Below are 15,499 nucleotides of genomic sequence, written 5' to 3' on the forward strand. Positions count from 1 at the left end.
GGCGTTTGGATACTACTGGAAATACTAAACTGAACGTGGATAAGAATTCAATATAATGATTACTAAATAAAATTAACTCCAGCGTTATCTTAATGTGGGTTCTCAGTTGGTGGCTCATTAACAATGACATTTAAACCACTTTTTTAAAGGTCCTCATTTATGACAGATTCGGCCAAGATATCATCTCTCCTCTGCTGTCTGTGAGGGAGCTGAGAGACATGGGGATCACTCTGCATCTGTGAGTTCAACGTAGTTGTGATAGTGGTTTACTCTCAAATTTATTGAGAAAAGTTTCTCTGGTCACCTTAAAAGTCAAAATTTGTTTGCAGAGAAAATTAAAGTTAGGTTATAGTACCTAACTTCGAGGCTATATAATTTCAGAATTTAAGTATTTTTTCATTTTCCTAGTAGACTTGACTGATCTTTCAAGAAACGAACTAGTGCTGTTTGGCACTCTTCAGTCTCTAAAAGGATTTTGCCTAATTTAAGCATACATTAAAAGACTTGAAGTAGTTTATTAGTAATGTGAGCATCTTAACTGACTAAATGAAGAAATGGCCATCAAGTCTTTGCTGTCTTGACTACTAAGCATTAACTTCTTTACGTTCCTAGTAAACAGACTGTACTGTTGAAAATGTGATGGCCACATAGTTAGACAGCTGGTTGCTAACAGAGCTGTGGCCATGTTGTTTGCCTACTACGTTATGCTGCTTCTCTTGACGACTCATGGTGGCTTAGTAGCAGTGACAAGTAGAATTGAGGTCTAACTCCACATTAATGTAAGGGTAACAGGACAGACTGCTGGTTTGAGAGTAGAGGAAGCACAGCACTATTGTCACCAGAGCATGGACAGTCTCTGACAGGCCTGACCTCTGCCTGGATACACCTTCTCAGTTATTTTATGCACTGCAAGCTAGTTTAGACCAATTTGAAGGCGATAATAACCACACATTTCTAGAATTGTGGTTATACCATGTAGGCAATTGGGCAGACAACACACAAAGCAGCCTGTGGCTGCCACCATATAGTTCTCGTTTCTGGGAGGGGCATCTGGATATATGGGAGGTTTCTACATGCATCTCCCCTGGCAGCATGAGCCCCTTTCATTTTTGTGGATTACAGAGATGACTCAAGAGTTCTGCACCTAGAATGCTCACCGTATTTCCTATCATCTGCATTATACCAGTATATGACAGTGACAGATATCTTATGTGAAATTGAGAAGGTTAAATGAAAATACTTACAGAATCACCAAGAGAAAGCTTCAGCATGTCATCTTTGAGATTCTTAGATGATCTCCTGTGCATTCATTTAGGAAGCAGCAGATTGATCAAAATGGGATTGGGGATATAGCTCAGCTGTAAAAATGTGTGCTGAGCGTGTGCAAGTTCCTGGATCCCATCCACAGCATCATGCAGAAGATAGAAAGCACCAGATGGGATTAGGTACTACGCTGTGAGGATATCTCTTTTTTTTTTTTACTTTAAAATTTGTTTTATTATTATCATTTATTACAATTTATTAAACTTGTATCCTGTTGTGTCCCTCTCCCTCTTCTCCTCCCAATCCCACCCTTCCTCCCTCTTCTCCCCCTCTGTCCCTTCCCTAATCCACTGATAGGGGAGGTACTCCTCCCCTTCTGTTTGACCCTAGTTTATCAGGACTGGTTACATTGTCTTCCTCCGTGGACTGGCAAGGCTGCACCCTAACACCTGGGAGTGGTGATCCGAGAGCCTACCACTGAGTTCATGCCAGAGAAAGTCCCTGCTCCCCTAACTAGGGAACATACTTGGAGACTTGAATCTATCATCTACATCTGAGCAGGGGTTTTAGGTCCTCTCCATGCACGGTCCTTGATTGGAGTATCAGTCTCTGCAGGGCCCCCAAGAGCTCAGGTTTTGTTTTTGTTTTTGTTTTGGCTCTGTTGGTCTCCATTTGGAGCTCCTGCCCCCTCCAGGTCTTTATATCTCCCCCTTCTTTCAAAAGATTCCCTGCACTCTGCCCAAAGTTTGGCTTTGAGTCTCAGCCTCTGCTTCGATACCTTGATCTGTAGAGTCTTTCAGGGGTCCTCTGTGGAAGGCTCCTGCCCTGTTTCCTGTCTTCTCCTGCTTCCAGTGTCTATTGCATTTGTCCTTCTGAATGAGGATTGGGCATCTTCCCTAGGGTCTTCCTTGTTGTTTAGCTTCTTCAGGAGTATAGATTTTAGTATGTTTAGTATCCTATGTTATATGTCTAATATCCACTTATGAGTGAGTATATACCATGTGTGTCTTTCTGGGATACCTCATTCAAGGTGATCCTTTCTAGTTCCCACCATTTGCTGCACATTTCATAATTTCCTTGTTTAATTGCTGAGTAGTATTCCATTGTGTAGATGTACCACAATTTCTGTATCCATTCCTTCATTGAGGGACATCTGGGTTGTTTCCAGCTTCTGGCTATTACAAATAGAGCTGCTACGAACATGGCTGAGAAGCTGTTTGCTTTTCATTTTGACATGTTCCCGAGCCCGTGTGTGCTTAGTTGTGGCTTTTCTTTCAGCAGTGCCAGCGCTGCTCTGTTTCCCTCACCCATTCTCCCCTGTATTTCCGTGAGAGAAATGTTGTTTTTAATGGATTTAGTTGCTCTTCAAGGAGAATGGTTGTAAAAGAGAATATCTGACCATAAGAAATACCAAAAATGTGTAAAATGGAGAAAAATGAAAATGTAAAGAAACAGTTCTACAAATGGATAATTTTGATAATAACGGTGTGAATTTTTCTTTCTTTTTCTAAGGAAAAGACCAGGTTAAGTAAGTGACTAATAGCTTTTTAAAGTATCTGAGGGGGAAAAGTGATTTATTGTTGTTCTTTCTGTCTTCCAGCCTTTTGCACTCTGACCGAGATCCAATTCCAGATGTTCCTGCAGTGTACTTCGTGATGCCAACCGAAGAAAATATTGACAGACTATGCCAGGTGATAAGTGGGTTCTTATTTTATCTGAAATTTAAAATTACCTGATGGTTTGACTATCAAGACAGACTTTTTCTTTAAAAAAAAAAAAAAAAAAAGCACCACCACCAACGAAAACATGAAATGCTCATTATGGAGAAGCATAAATTCCTTTACCAGCGTCTGTTGATTTGGATACTGTGTTGTAATTTTAATAGAGTAGGTTCATGCTCTTTGGCCGGAGAAGTATTATATCAGTAAATGCCACGTGTCTGTCCTTATTGAAGAGCCCGCTGGAGCCCACTGGAGCCTGCCTGTGATCCCAGCGTGCAAGGTCGATGCAAGAGGGTTCCTGCTTGAAGACCTTGGCGACATGATGGTTTTGAGGCCCAGCCGTGCTGCATAGTGAGACTATATCTCAGAACAAACAACAGTAACCAATTTGAAAATAGAGGGCCTGTTTAGCTTTAAACACAGAATTCTGCTTTCCTTACGGCCTAAGAATAGGAAATGTGCAGTTGCACAGCCCTCCCTCCCTGCTCCAAAAGCTTAGTTTCTTTATGTCGTAGTTAATTCTTCTCTGCTTGCTGCAGTAAAATACTCTGGCTACAGTAGCTTAAAGAAGGCTTTGTTTTGACGCATAGTTTGAAGTTCTAGTCTCTGTGGGGAAGCCACAGCAACAGGTGCTTGAGGCAGCTGGTCACTGTAACTGCTTTCAGGATATAAGAGGAATAAATGTGCCCGGTAGGTTTTTTCCTCTTCTTATAGTCCAGGATTCTAACCCAAAGAATGAATGGGGCTTCTTACCTCATTTGCCAGGGGCCCATCCCCCAGATGATTCTAGACCTCATCAAATTGACAACTGAGATTTAACCATCAGTCACTAACATTGTCGTCTGTGTTGAGTTATGAATGTAGGATAACCAGTATACAATAGACATCAAATCTATGCTTATGGTAAGAAAAATGTAAATGAACTCTGCCAATCTTGACTGTTGAGTTTGACCTGGAAAGTCTGACCTAGAAACTCCCAGAAGACTCCCTTATGTCTCACCGAGTAGAATTAGCTGCAAGAAAAACTGGATGCTAATAAGTAGATTATTACCACCACAAAGAAAATTGGTATTATTTTTATAAGAAAAGTAGGGGAGAAGTATTGGCTAGGAGAGCATTGGTGGCAACCACAGGTCACATTTTATCAGCTGTCACATTAAGTCCCTATTCCCATTTCTAAGAAAGGTCATATACTTTATGTTGATATTAGCTTCATTTTTCCAGCTTCCCCTTTATTCTTTAAAGAGCCAGTTAAAAAGAGGTTTACTGATCTTTTAAAATACCAGCTCTGTTTCAACGTATCTCTCATATAACTTATGCTTAGAATTGTGCAGTCATAGCCATAGTCAGCTTTAGAACATACTTACCGCCCCAGAAAGAAACTTTGCTTCTCCACATATCCAATCCCTACCCTTTCCTTCTTCTGTCTCTAGGGTTCCATTTATACATTCAGGCTATTACATGTGAATGTAATATGTAATCTGGTCTTTCTCTTAGTTTAATGTTTTCAGAGTTTATCTATTTGAAACATGTATCAGAACTTTCTTTTTATGGTATAATAATCTTCTGTTGCATGAAAATGTCAAATTTTATTTATACATTTTGGTTGTAATGAATAATTCTTCTGTAAACATTCATGTACAAGTTTCTGTTTGAACGGGTTTTCATTTTTCTTGTCTTTATAAAGGACACAGGAATAGAATTCAAAGTATTCGAATGATACTCTGTGTTTAGCCTTTTTAGAAACTGACAAAGTAATGGCCCCGTCTCATTTTCCCACCAGCTGTGTAAGCCTTGGTGTCTCCATATACTGATTAGCACTTTATCTGACATCTTGATTGTTTCTTAAAGGATATACAGTGGTAATCCCATTGTAGTGTCTACTTAAATTCTTCCTTTGCCCACTTCTTAAAAAAAAAAAAAAAAAAAAAAAAGTTGAGACAGGGTCTCATGTAGCCCAGGTCTGGCATTTAACTCACTATGTAGCCGAAGATGACCTTGAGCTCGTGATCTGCTGCCTCCACCGTTGGATGCAGGCAGCACTTACCTGACTCTCTACACTTGTAAATTGGATTGCCTTTTTAATCACTGGGTTGTTAGCATACCTTTTAGTGTTCTTTCTTTTTTCAAACAGGGACTCCCATTGTGACCCTTGGCTAGTCTACAATTTGTAATCCTCTTGCTTAGCTACCAGATGCTGGGATTAAAGGCATGTGCCACCAAGCTCAGCTTCTTAGAGTTCTTTTTATGCTGGACACTTAACAAGTATATGTTAAGTATTTTCACCCATTCTGTACATGGCCTTTTCACCCTCTTGTCAGTGCCATGGAACATAAAATCATTAATTTTGATGAAATCCAGTTTGTTTTTATTCATTTGCTGAGCTATTGTTGTCATATTTAAAAAACACCCCAAGTCTATGTTTTTTGTTTTTTGTTTTTTTTTTTTTTGTTTTTTTTTTTACAAGTTTTATGGTTCTGGCTCTTCTATAGACCTTAAGTCTACTTGGAGTTGATTTTTATTCATGGTGTTAGGTTGTTGTCTGCTTGATTCTTTTTCACGTGTCTACCCAGTCATCCAGTGTTTTTTCTTGAAGATACTATTTCTTCAGTGAATGGTTTTAGCTGCCCTGTCTATATCAAATTGGTGAGTCTTTGGACTCTGGATTCTGTTCCCATTTTCACTGCATTTATTCTATCCCAGTGTAATATTTCTTGAGGTTTCTTTCTTGGAAATAAATTTTAAAATTGAGAAATTATTACCTCCAATTTAGTACTTTATTTTCAAGATTATTTGACTTTTCAGAGTCTTTGAATTTTCAAGTAAATTTTAGGATTATTTGTCACTTTCTGCAAAAAACAAAACAACACAACAACACAAAAACAAAACAAAACAAAAAACAACCTTGGGTTTTTAAAAGGGACTCTGGTGAACCTGTAGATGGGTGGTTCTCAGCCTCCCTAATGTTGAGACCCTGCAGTTCAGTTCTTCATGTTGTGATTGACCCCAACCATAAAATTATTTCTGTTTCTTCATAACTGTGATTTTGCTGCTATTGTGAATTGTAATGTTAATACTTGATATCTGTATGCAACCCCTAAGGGGGTCTTGACCCACAGGTTGGAAACCACTGCTGTGGATCAATTTTGGAGTATTACAAGCTTAACAACGTCAAAATTTCTGATCTGCAAATGTGGGCTAGCTAGACCTTTGTTAATTTCTTTTAATAATTTTTATAGTATTTAGACTATAGCTTTTTCCCCTTTAATGTTCTTTTGTTTGTTTTTAATAAATGATACTCTTTCTAAATGCCATTTTTAGGATTGTTTATTGCAAATATATAGGAATTAAATTGGCTTTTTATTTACCTTGTGTTCTGTGTCCTTGTGGATATGTGGGCAACTCTTTAACCATTTCTTAATTTCTAACAGGAATGCAGGCCAGTCTCATCTTGCAGTCTCCCTGAGCAAGCCCCACGTTCAGTTACTTGTTTAAGGACCCGGTTATTTTCTGTAGATAATAATCTGAACATTTGACTCACTCAACTCTAACAAGGCTATCACACATGTTTACATACACACACTGAACTTTTATATGTGCATTTATTTTAGTAATGCTTTATCTCTCGTCGCTACCTACCACACAACCTCTAAAACCATTCTGATTTCATAACATAGGAGTCACCCTAGCTTTTCCCTTTTACTTTATAAATTTGAACACATTTCTCTGTCAGTGACAGGCATGGCTCCCAATAGCACAGGTCCTCTCTCCATCCTTCTTTAGGAGCACTGTTTTATCTTAGCTAGACCACTGCACAGTTGAGCTTTGTCCTCGCACGTACGTCAGCTCACAGCCGAGCATCTATGGAATTAGATATATCTTAAGATGGATCACACATCATAAAGTTTTGATTACACTAAATCTTATATACATACATATGTGTATGAAAAATGACATCTTAAATAACATGGAAATACTTAGATATGTATACCTAGTGTCTAAGAAAAATTTAAAAATTCTGCTTTTGAATAAGAAGAAAAACACCTGCTAGAGTCAGTATTTAAATGAACACATTGTGTGCAATGAAAAAATTACTTCTTGTGTCATATGACCAGAAGAGTAATGTTATTATCTGCCAAATATAAGCATGTAATTATGTTAGTGTATTAGCTACTTGTGGATTAAAAGAAAAAACAAAACTTGAAACAGGTTTTGCCAGTTGCCCATGCTGGCCAAGCACTTCTGATGGGACCTTGCACAGCGCTGCACACTTTTGGGTGTTCTTTTTGTGTGTTTGGGTTTTTGTTTTGTTTTTTTTATTAAATTTTCATTTTTATATTAATTACAGTTTATTCACTTTGTATCCCAGCTGTAGGCCCCTCCCAATGCCACCTTCCCTCATCTTTTCCCATGCCCCTCCTCAAGACCACTGATAGGGAGGTCCTCCTCCCCTTCCCTCTGACCCTAGCCTATCAGGTCTCATCAGGACTGTCTATACTGTCTTCCTCTGTGGCCTGGTAAGGCTCTCCCCCTTCAGGGGGAGGTGATCAAAGAGCAGCCACTGAGTTCCTGTCAGAAACAGCCCCTGTCCCCCTTACTAGGGAGCCCACTTGGAGACTGAGCTGCCATGGGCTACATGTGTGCAGGGGTCATCTCCACGCATGGTCCGTGGTTGGAGCATCAGTCTCAGAAAAGACCCCTAGCCCAGATTTTTTGGTTTTGTTGCTCTCCTGAGACAGGGTTTCTCTGTGTATCCCTGGCTATTCTGGAACTTGCTCTGTAGACCAGGCTGGCCTCGAACTCACAGAGATCTGCCTGCCTCTGCCTCTCAGAGTGCTAACATTACAGGTGTGTGCCACCGCACCCAGCTCTTTTGTGTATTCTTAAGGCAACTGCACTTTGGCAGTTTAAATCAGTTTTGTGCTAATTTGTAGCTATATTGTTGAAAATATACTTTCACAACATTTATTAAGATACATTTCAGTGGTCAAGTAGCTGGCATGTCATTACTTTGTTCTTACAGAGTTTTCGTTTGTTTTGTTATTTATGTATCACGTCTTTTAAATGTGTGTCATATGCTCCAAAGCCTGGCTTTTAGTTCTAAGAACTTCTTATTCAGGCACCCTTTCTACTGTAAGAGTGACATGTTGATTTTGTTTATAGGATCTTCGAAATCAGCTCTATGAATCCTATTATTTAAATTTTATTTCTGCGATTTCAAGAAGTAAACTGGAAGATATTGCAAATGCAGCATTGGCAGCTAGTGCAGTAACACAAGTTGCCAAGGTAAGAGGTGTCTGACTGAGAGCTTTGCTAATGTAAAACTCAACAGTGTCTCAAACTCAGGTTGTTTACATCTGACCACAACAGCCTAGGAAGATGAGTTTGTTTACATTGTGTCTAACTTACACTAGGAAAAATATCGCAGGCTAGGAGAATTTACTACTCCAGAACTGACTTGTGAGACTAAAATGAAAAGTAGATTTAGATTTGTCTCAGTTTGAGATTCATGGGATCCTTGTAGTTCATTTTAGAAATGATTTGACAGTTTTGTTGCATATTGCTTGTGCTCACTTCAGTTTTATCCACAATCACCACAGTCAATCACCATGTCCTCTCCAAATCTTTTCTTATTTAGGAAAGCAACACAGAGTATCCTATAAGGATAAAAATGTATAGCAGGCCAGCATTCTAGTGACATCTTAGTCAGCTGACAGTTCTGTTCCACTCACACTCTCAGATAAATCCCTGGCTTCCCCCTGCTCTTGTGTGCGCCCTTGAGTTTTGAGAGGACACCAATGAAGGCTATAGGGAATGTAGAGACAGGAAGGATGAAGCATCCCCTCACTACATCTTAGACTTAGTTATAGCCATTGCTACTGTGAGTAGCTGTCAAGGCTTCTTCCTCTGTGTTTTTGCTTAGAAATTCTCATTAATTTCACACAAAGTCAAAGGAATTGTTTTCAATTTTCAGATAGTTTTTTTTTAGAATACTTTAAAATTTTTACTTGTGTGTATGTTTGTACACATGTGGGGGTCAGAAGAGGGTGTCAGATGTCCTGGAGCTGGAGTTAGAGGCCACTGTGAGCCACCTGGTGTGGGTGCTGGAAAATCAACTGGTCGTCTGGGAAAACAGCCTGGCCTCTCAGCAGCTCAGCCTTCTGACCAGCCCCTGACAGGTTTTTTAAGTCTGTGCTTGTGAAGAACTCTGGTAACTTATAAACATTATGCCGTAGAAATAGCTACTGTGGAGTTGTTACCACGCGGTTACAGAGTAGAGAACTGTAACTTGCAGTTTTCCTTCAAAGGGACATCCATTACCATCACAACCACAATTTTACTTTTTAAACATAAATTTTGGTTTCTGAAAATGTCTCTCTTATTGCCTCAAATTTGTTTTCATTAATTTAAAAATATTTTTGTTTTGTTTTTATTATTTTTAACCTCCTTTTTAAAAATGTATATTTTTATTTATATGTCTGTGTGTATGCCACATGTGTGGGTGTAACTGGAGGCCAGAAAAGGGCAGAAGTCATAGACTTGTAAGCTACGTGACATGGGTGCCTGGACCTGAACCCAGGATCTCTGGATCAGCAAACAAGTACTCTCAGCCATTGAGCTGTTTCTCTGGCTCCCATTTTAACTCTTTATGATTTATGTAGGTAGGCATCATGCTACTTGGTATGATTTTTAATTTTTTTTGTATTTAATTTAATCAAATTAGAATTTTTCCTTTTTATGCGATTTGGTGATTCAGCCAAACTAAATTTTTACTATCGCTATATTGTAAAATTCATTCATAAGACTATTTTGTTTGTATGTTTCTAGGTTTTTGACCAGTATCTCAATTTTATTACATTGGAAGATGACATGTTTGTATTATGTAATCAAAATAAGGAGCTTGTTTCATATCGTGGTATGTAAAAACACAAAGTTTACTAGTCATTGTAATATTTGACAAAATGAATGGTCTAGTGGGAGAAAATAGTGACTTCAGATTTGTTTACAGCAGTGTTATCGGAAAGTACACCAAAAGGCAAGGCACAGATTAAAATATGTATAATTTCATAAGGCATAGTAAATTTATTTTGTAATTCAGTTAAGTACCAGTTCTCTGGTCTGCTGGGAATCCCCAGAACAGTGTGCACACATGATGCACTCCTGCTAAGTAAGGCAGTCTTTCCATGCAGGACAAAGTTAATTATCTAGTACTTTGACATTGATCAAAAGTAACATACTTTACTTGTCTGTACTTTTCTGGTCTAGGTTATGAGCTTGTGAGAAAACTTCATTGAGATCTCTAATATATTTTTTTATTGAAATTAATGAAAACATTTAAAAGAGTATATATATTTTGTTTTGGAGACAAGGGTAGCCGAAGATGACCTCAGACCTTGGGCTCCTCCTGCCTCAGCCTTTCAAAGGCTTACTGATATCTACTCCAGCATCCCTGGGCTTATGTGTGAGATTTTTGTTGGCAGTTGTTATTCACAGAAGTCTGTTTGCAGTTTGTTGATTTTCAGACTAATTACTGCCTATCCTTGTGTTTGAAACCTAGCTACCCAGAAGCCTTTAAATTAAACTCAGATATTTTATTTGTAAATCTGATAAAAATTAAAACAAGTATTTTAATTTTTTTCTTGGCCAGTTAAGTTGAGCAGACGAATTTCTTGTCAGTACATCTGAGTTAGAAAACTTTGCTGTTACGTCCCATCAAGCGCTTACCATTGCATTTATACATTTGTTACATCATGTTTCTTTTAAAAGCGATGCAGCCAGTCGAGGCAATTTATAAGTCTATTAAACAAAACTGCTAAATGTTAAGTAATTAAAAATAACAATAAATATGAAGTTTCTTAACATTCAAATACAGTGAGTGACACTTCGCGTAGAATTTTCATTCTCGTCTTTTTACTTCTATATTTGAATGTATTGATGACATATTTACCCAATAAAGTAAGCACATGTCTTGTCGGTCAAATGGCGGTCATTTGACAGAAGGAAGCTTGATGTTACCAGTCGGGTTGGCATTCCTGATGGACAGTTTGCAGTTGCTATGGCTGTTTCCTGTTGATAGACGTGGAGCTGGAGTTGAGACCCAAGGACTTCTGAGAGATTTTACTTATGCCAGATGATTGACAGAACTAGAGCTAATGTTCATCAAAGTATTTTCCATGCTGTCGCTCTGGCCAGCTGACAGTCAGCATGTTTCCTTGGATTTCGTACTGCCTGGTGAAATTAGTGTTTCTATCTTTCAGCTTAGATACACTTTCCTTAGGTACTTTGATATGTCCAGTAAGTTTCTGCTTTCCTCCCATGTTGATCACGTTATATGTTTGTTTTATAATTCAGGTTGGTATCTATATATTGTTATATATGTTCAAGAAGTTTCATAGAGATGTAAATTTTGAGTGCTTGTTTTTTCCTCTTTATTTCAGCCATTAATAGGCCAGATATAACAGACACAGAAATGGAAACTGTTATGGACACTATTGTTGATAGCCTCTTCTGCTTTTTTGTTACATTAGGTAAGTTTAAATCTGTCTGTTCCTTCAACTAATTACCTAACTCATTTTGACATACCACATATGTAATTTTTTTTTTTTTTTTTTTTTTAAGGCAGAGTCTCACTGTGTAATTCTGGCTGTCCTGAAACTCACTGTGTAGACCAGGCTGGCCTTGAACCCATAGAGATTAGCCTACTTCTGCCTCCTAAGTGCTAAGATTAAAGGTGTCCACCACTACATATGTCTATAATGCTGTTGTAATGTGTTTGAATGTAGAGAGCTTCTCCAAAGTTGAGATAAAGTGTGCATTCTATAATATAAAATAAAGTGCTTCTAATAACAACATAGGGCTATTCCCTGTGAGTTTCCATTCAGCTTTGTTTTGCCCTTGAGATGAGTTCTCATAAGTGCAGACTGGTCTTCTCAAGTAGCCTGCACTAACCTCCCAAGAGATTACAGACAAATATCACTGTACCCAAATCAGCGGACCCTTTGAGTTAACCCCTTAGATCGCATTGGTAATTGCTCCTTATTGTACTGGCTAAGTGGTGTGTTGATGGTTCTCACCTACTGTTGACTATTTTGTAGTTGTCTTAAGTGTCCATCATAAAAGCCTTTAATCACACTTCTGTTTAAAGGTCTGTGCATGGTAGATTTTAAGGCAAACGTAAAAGTTTCCAGAGAACACAGAACTTAACGTAAAGTGGTGTAAAATGCATTGTGTCTTAAAGTTTAACGATTCCCTGAATCATCTACATTTATTTTGGCTGCATTGTATTTACTGTCTAACATAAGATTTTATACTTTACTAATATATCTTTGCAGAAAATTAATTGCAATTTTTATTTTATACATACCTAAAACCTATTTAAATGACCCCCCATATATTTACAAACTCTCTTTCACAAGTGGAAATAAAAGAAGAGAAACCATTTGAAGTGTATGTAGGGCTTAGACAGATGTATGAGGAGAATTTGTGCAAATATTTGAGTTCCTCCCTTTCAGAGATCCCTTCCCCCAGTTGATATCTTAGGTTGAAACACAGGTCTTTGGTTTTTGACCCAGTTAAGTCCCATTATTTTCAGTTTATTATTTCTCTATGGCCATATATCGCAATTTTTTCCCCTCTGTCTAGTTTTTCATGTGTTCTCACTACCCTACAGTAAATTCAGGTGTTGGTTGGTTGACGAGTGGTTTTGCAGTGTCCAGCCCTGGGCTGTCCTAGGTAAGCAATGGACCTGCAGAGCTGCATCTCCAGCTGTCCTAACCTGTAAGAAAGCTGCAGGTGTATAAGCTGTGGTCATAAACAGGCATGTCACATCTGCCTTTCTGTCTGCCATCCTCTATAATCTCCAGCCTTCTACCTGTGGGTATGGTCGTGGCATGCCTGAGGATTGTCCTTGTTACTACCAGTAGCAGTTACATTTAAAACAGTAGATTGGAACAAAGATGAACAGAAAATACTTTTCAGGACAGTCTTAATAATGTCCAATTTTTGCTTCACACACACACTCCACAGTAGTTAGGGAACCGTTGAAGGATGTCATCAGTTTGTTGCCGCCGCTGTTTGTTGTTTGTTTTCAGAGCCAGGGTCTTCCTGTGTCACCTGAGCTCATCTTGAGTCTTCGTGGTCTCGCGGTGCCTTCTAGTGGTGCTGCAGCCTTCTTGCCCAAGTGGAGATCTAAATCTCTGTATTTTCCCTTTTGCTATTTTTGGTTGGGGGTGATTCTTTTAAGGCACAGGATGTCTTGTAATCCAGGCTAGCTGGTCTTGAATTCTTGAATTTCTTACCTCAACTTTCCGAGGGCTGAGATTACAGGTGTGAGCCACCACACCCAGAATTTACACATTTCAAGTTTTTGAAACTGTTATGAAAGCGTACATAATGTAGGTAATTAGAGCACAGAAAGATCACAGAAAGCAGCCTTATTTGTTAACATGCTTAAAGTTTTTCTGTTTGAGCTTGTAGCCTTTGATTAGTCATTTACTGCTTCATAAAGAAAGATACCAAGTTCAGCGAGTTGATGTGATCGTGGGAAGGATACTTCATATTAGTGAAGAATATGTTTGCTATATCATTTAAGTTGGTACTACAAAAGGATAATAGTCATTTGCTGTTAAATTATTTTTTAAAGTAGTCCCAAACTGTTGTAGTCTCTAAGCTCTTTTTCTTTTATTTTGAACCAATTTAAATTAAGTTCTGTGACTAGGGAGTACAGTCATCCTTTAAAGCTTTTAAGGAGATTCAAATGCTAATTTAGTCCATCCACTGAAAATATTAGTCACATTGATCGGCGCCATATAAAAATGCCCCACTTCTGGCTCTTTTTATTTCTTATGGAAATGTGAATTTATGAAACCTTGTTTTCACTCTTCAGATTTTTAAGTTTTTGTGTCTAACCTGAAATTGGATGCATCTTGACATCTGCTAATTTAAAGTATACATTTTAGTTAAGAGGCAAGCTCATTGCTGACATTTATCATTAAAATAGGTGCTGTTCCCATCATCCGATGCTCGAGAGGAACAGCAGCAGAAATGGTGGCCGTGGTGAGTTTTTGCCTCTGATGTGCGAATGGCTCTCTGACGAGTGCATCATTTGCCTCTGTCAAGGAGTCTGCCTTCTAGTGCTGTATGCAGAAACTGGCTTTCCTTGGGGTAGTTACCCCAAAATGAAAGGCTGCCTCTATGCATATCTCTGCACTAGAGTAAAATTGCTGATTCTGTGTGCTTGTCCTAGCCCTCACTGCACTTTGTGACTTGCGCTTTTACATCTTTTACATGTTTTACACTTAACTTCCCCCTAAAAGTCTGTATTCAACTTTTTTGGCAAGTACTCATTAACAACAAACACATTTTTAGTATTGAAGTTGAATTAAAGAGAATTTCCTTTAAAGATTAAAAGGGGGATCAGGGAAACCAAATAATTGCTCTTTGTGTGTGTGTGTGCGCGCGCGCACATGCGGGTGGCACAGAAAGACCGATACTTGTGGGCTCATTTGCCCAAAGAAGGCCCTGGTGGAAGCCGACCTTCTCGCATACTCCATCTGTAATCTGGGCTTTCCGGACTGTACATGTCTTGCTTTCTTACCCCCATCCAGATCAGCCTTTCTTCTTTACTTCATCATGTTTAAGAGGTCGGTCGTATTGCAGAATGCTTATCTTCAGTCCAGTGATAACAGGATGAAGCACATTTATTTAAAAATTTATTTTCTTAAGTGCAAACTATGATGGTATTGAAATAATTAAAACACTATACTGTTTAGGTTTTGGAATTCCCACTTGGTAAAGAAATCCAGGTTTCTTGATTATGTAACTAAAAAACATTGCGTTCCCTACATAACGTTATAAGAAAGTACTCATAGTTCATCTAAAATTTTATTTTTAGAAACTTGATAAGAAACTTCGGGAGAATCTAAGAGATGCAAGAAACAGCCTTTTTACAGGTGATCCACTTGGAACTGGCCAATTCAGGTAGGCATGTCTGTTAATGTACTCGAAAGAAAAGAAGAGTTTTTGTTACGTTTTTCTTGTGTAATAAGAATACTTTTGTCATGAGGGAACTATTTCTTAATTTTTGGTCTGGCTTCAGAATCAAGGTTTTTACTTAAATTGAAGCATAAATAGCTTCCATATAGAAATTATTTTGTTTTGGTAGAAATATCTTTGTATGTTTCTATCTTTAGAATGCTTTCTGATTCAAGGTTCAAATGCTTTCAAGGTTCAAAGCTATTTTCTTACAGCTGTCAGTAATCTTGATAATAAGATAAGTGAAAATTTCTATTGTTTTCATTTTCACATTTAAGATACTAATATCTTACAAACTATTTCTGTCATTTGGATAAGCAAGTAATAGCAAAGGTACTGACTGCTCAATTTCTATTGGGTAGGAGTACTGAAACACTATATATAATTGAGTACATTTTGATTTTTTTTGTTTGTTAGTTTTTATTTTTTTGAGACAGGATTTCTCTGTGTAACCCTGGTTATCTTGGCACTGGTTCTGTAGA

The 15,499-nt window shown here is 38.1% G+C and overlaps 1 protein-coding gene across 4 annotated transcripts in view; it reads left to right on the top strand.

Moving 5' to 3' along the window:
* Positions 1-15,499, top strand: part of Scfd1 (sec1 family domain containing 1) — a 72,409-nt gene that overhangs the window by 9,203 nt on the left and 47,707 nt on the right. For 3 of the 4 annotated variants that reach the window (XM_060387455.1, XM_060387456.1, XM_060387458.1), the window contains exons 3-9: positions 150-238; positions 2,864-2,954; positions 8,148-8,270; positions 9,813-9,900; positions 11,423-11,512; positions 13,984-14,039; positions 14,878-14,963. In XM_060387455.1, coding sequence (XP_060243438.1) covers positions 150-238; positions 2,864-2,954; positions 8,148-8,270; positions 9,813-9,900; positions 11,423-11,512; positions 13,984-14,039; positions 14,878-14,963 — 623 coding nt within the window. The remainder of the gene's footprint in view (positions 1-149; positions 239-2,863; positions 2,955-8,147; positions 8,271-9,812; positions 9,901-11,422; positions 11,513-13,983; positions 14,040-14,877; positions 14,964-15,499) is intronic. The other variant, XM_060387457.1, reaches the window with a different exon arrangement.

Source organism: Meriones unguiculatus, chromosome 7 (assembly GCF_030254825.1).
Source record: "Meriones unguiculatus strain TT.TT164.6M chromosome 7, Bangor_MerUng_6.1, whole genome shotgun sequence".
In the NCBI taxonomy this organism is placed as follows: domain Eukaryota; kingdom Metazoa; phylum Chordata; class Mammalia; order Rodentia; family Muridae; genus Meriones; species Meriones unguiculatus.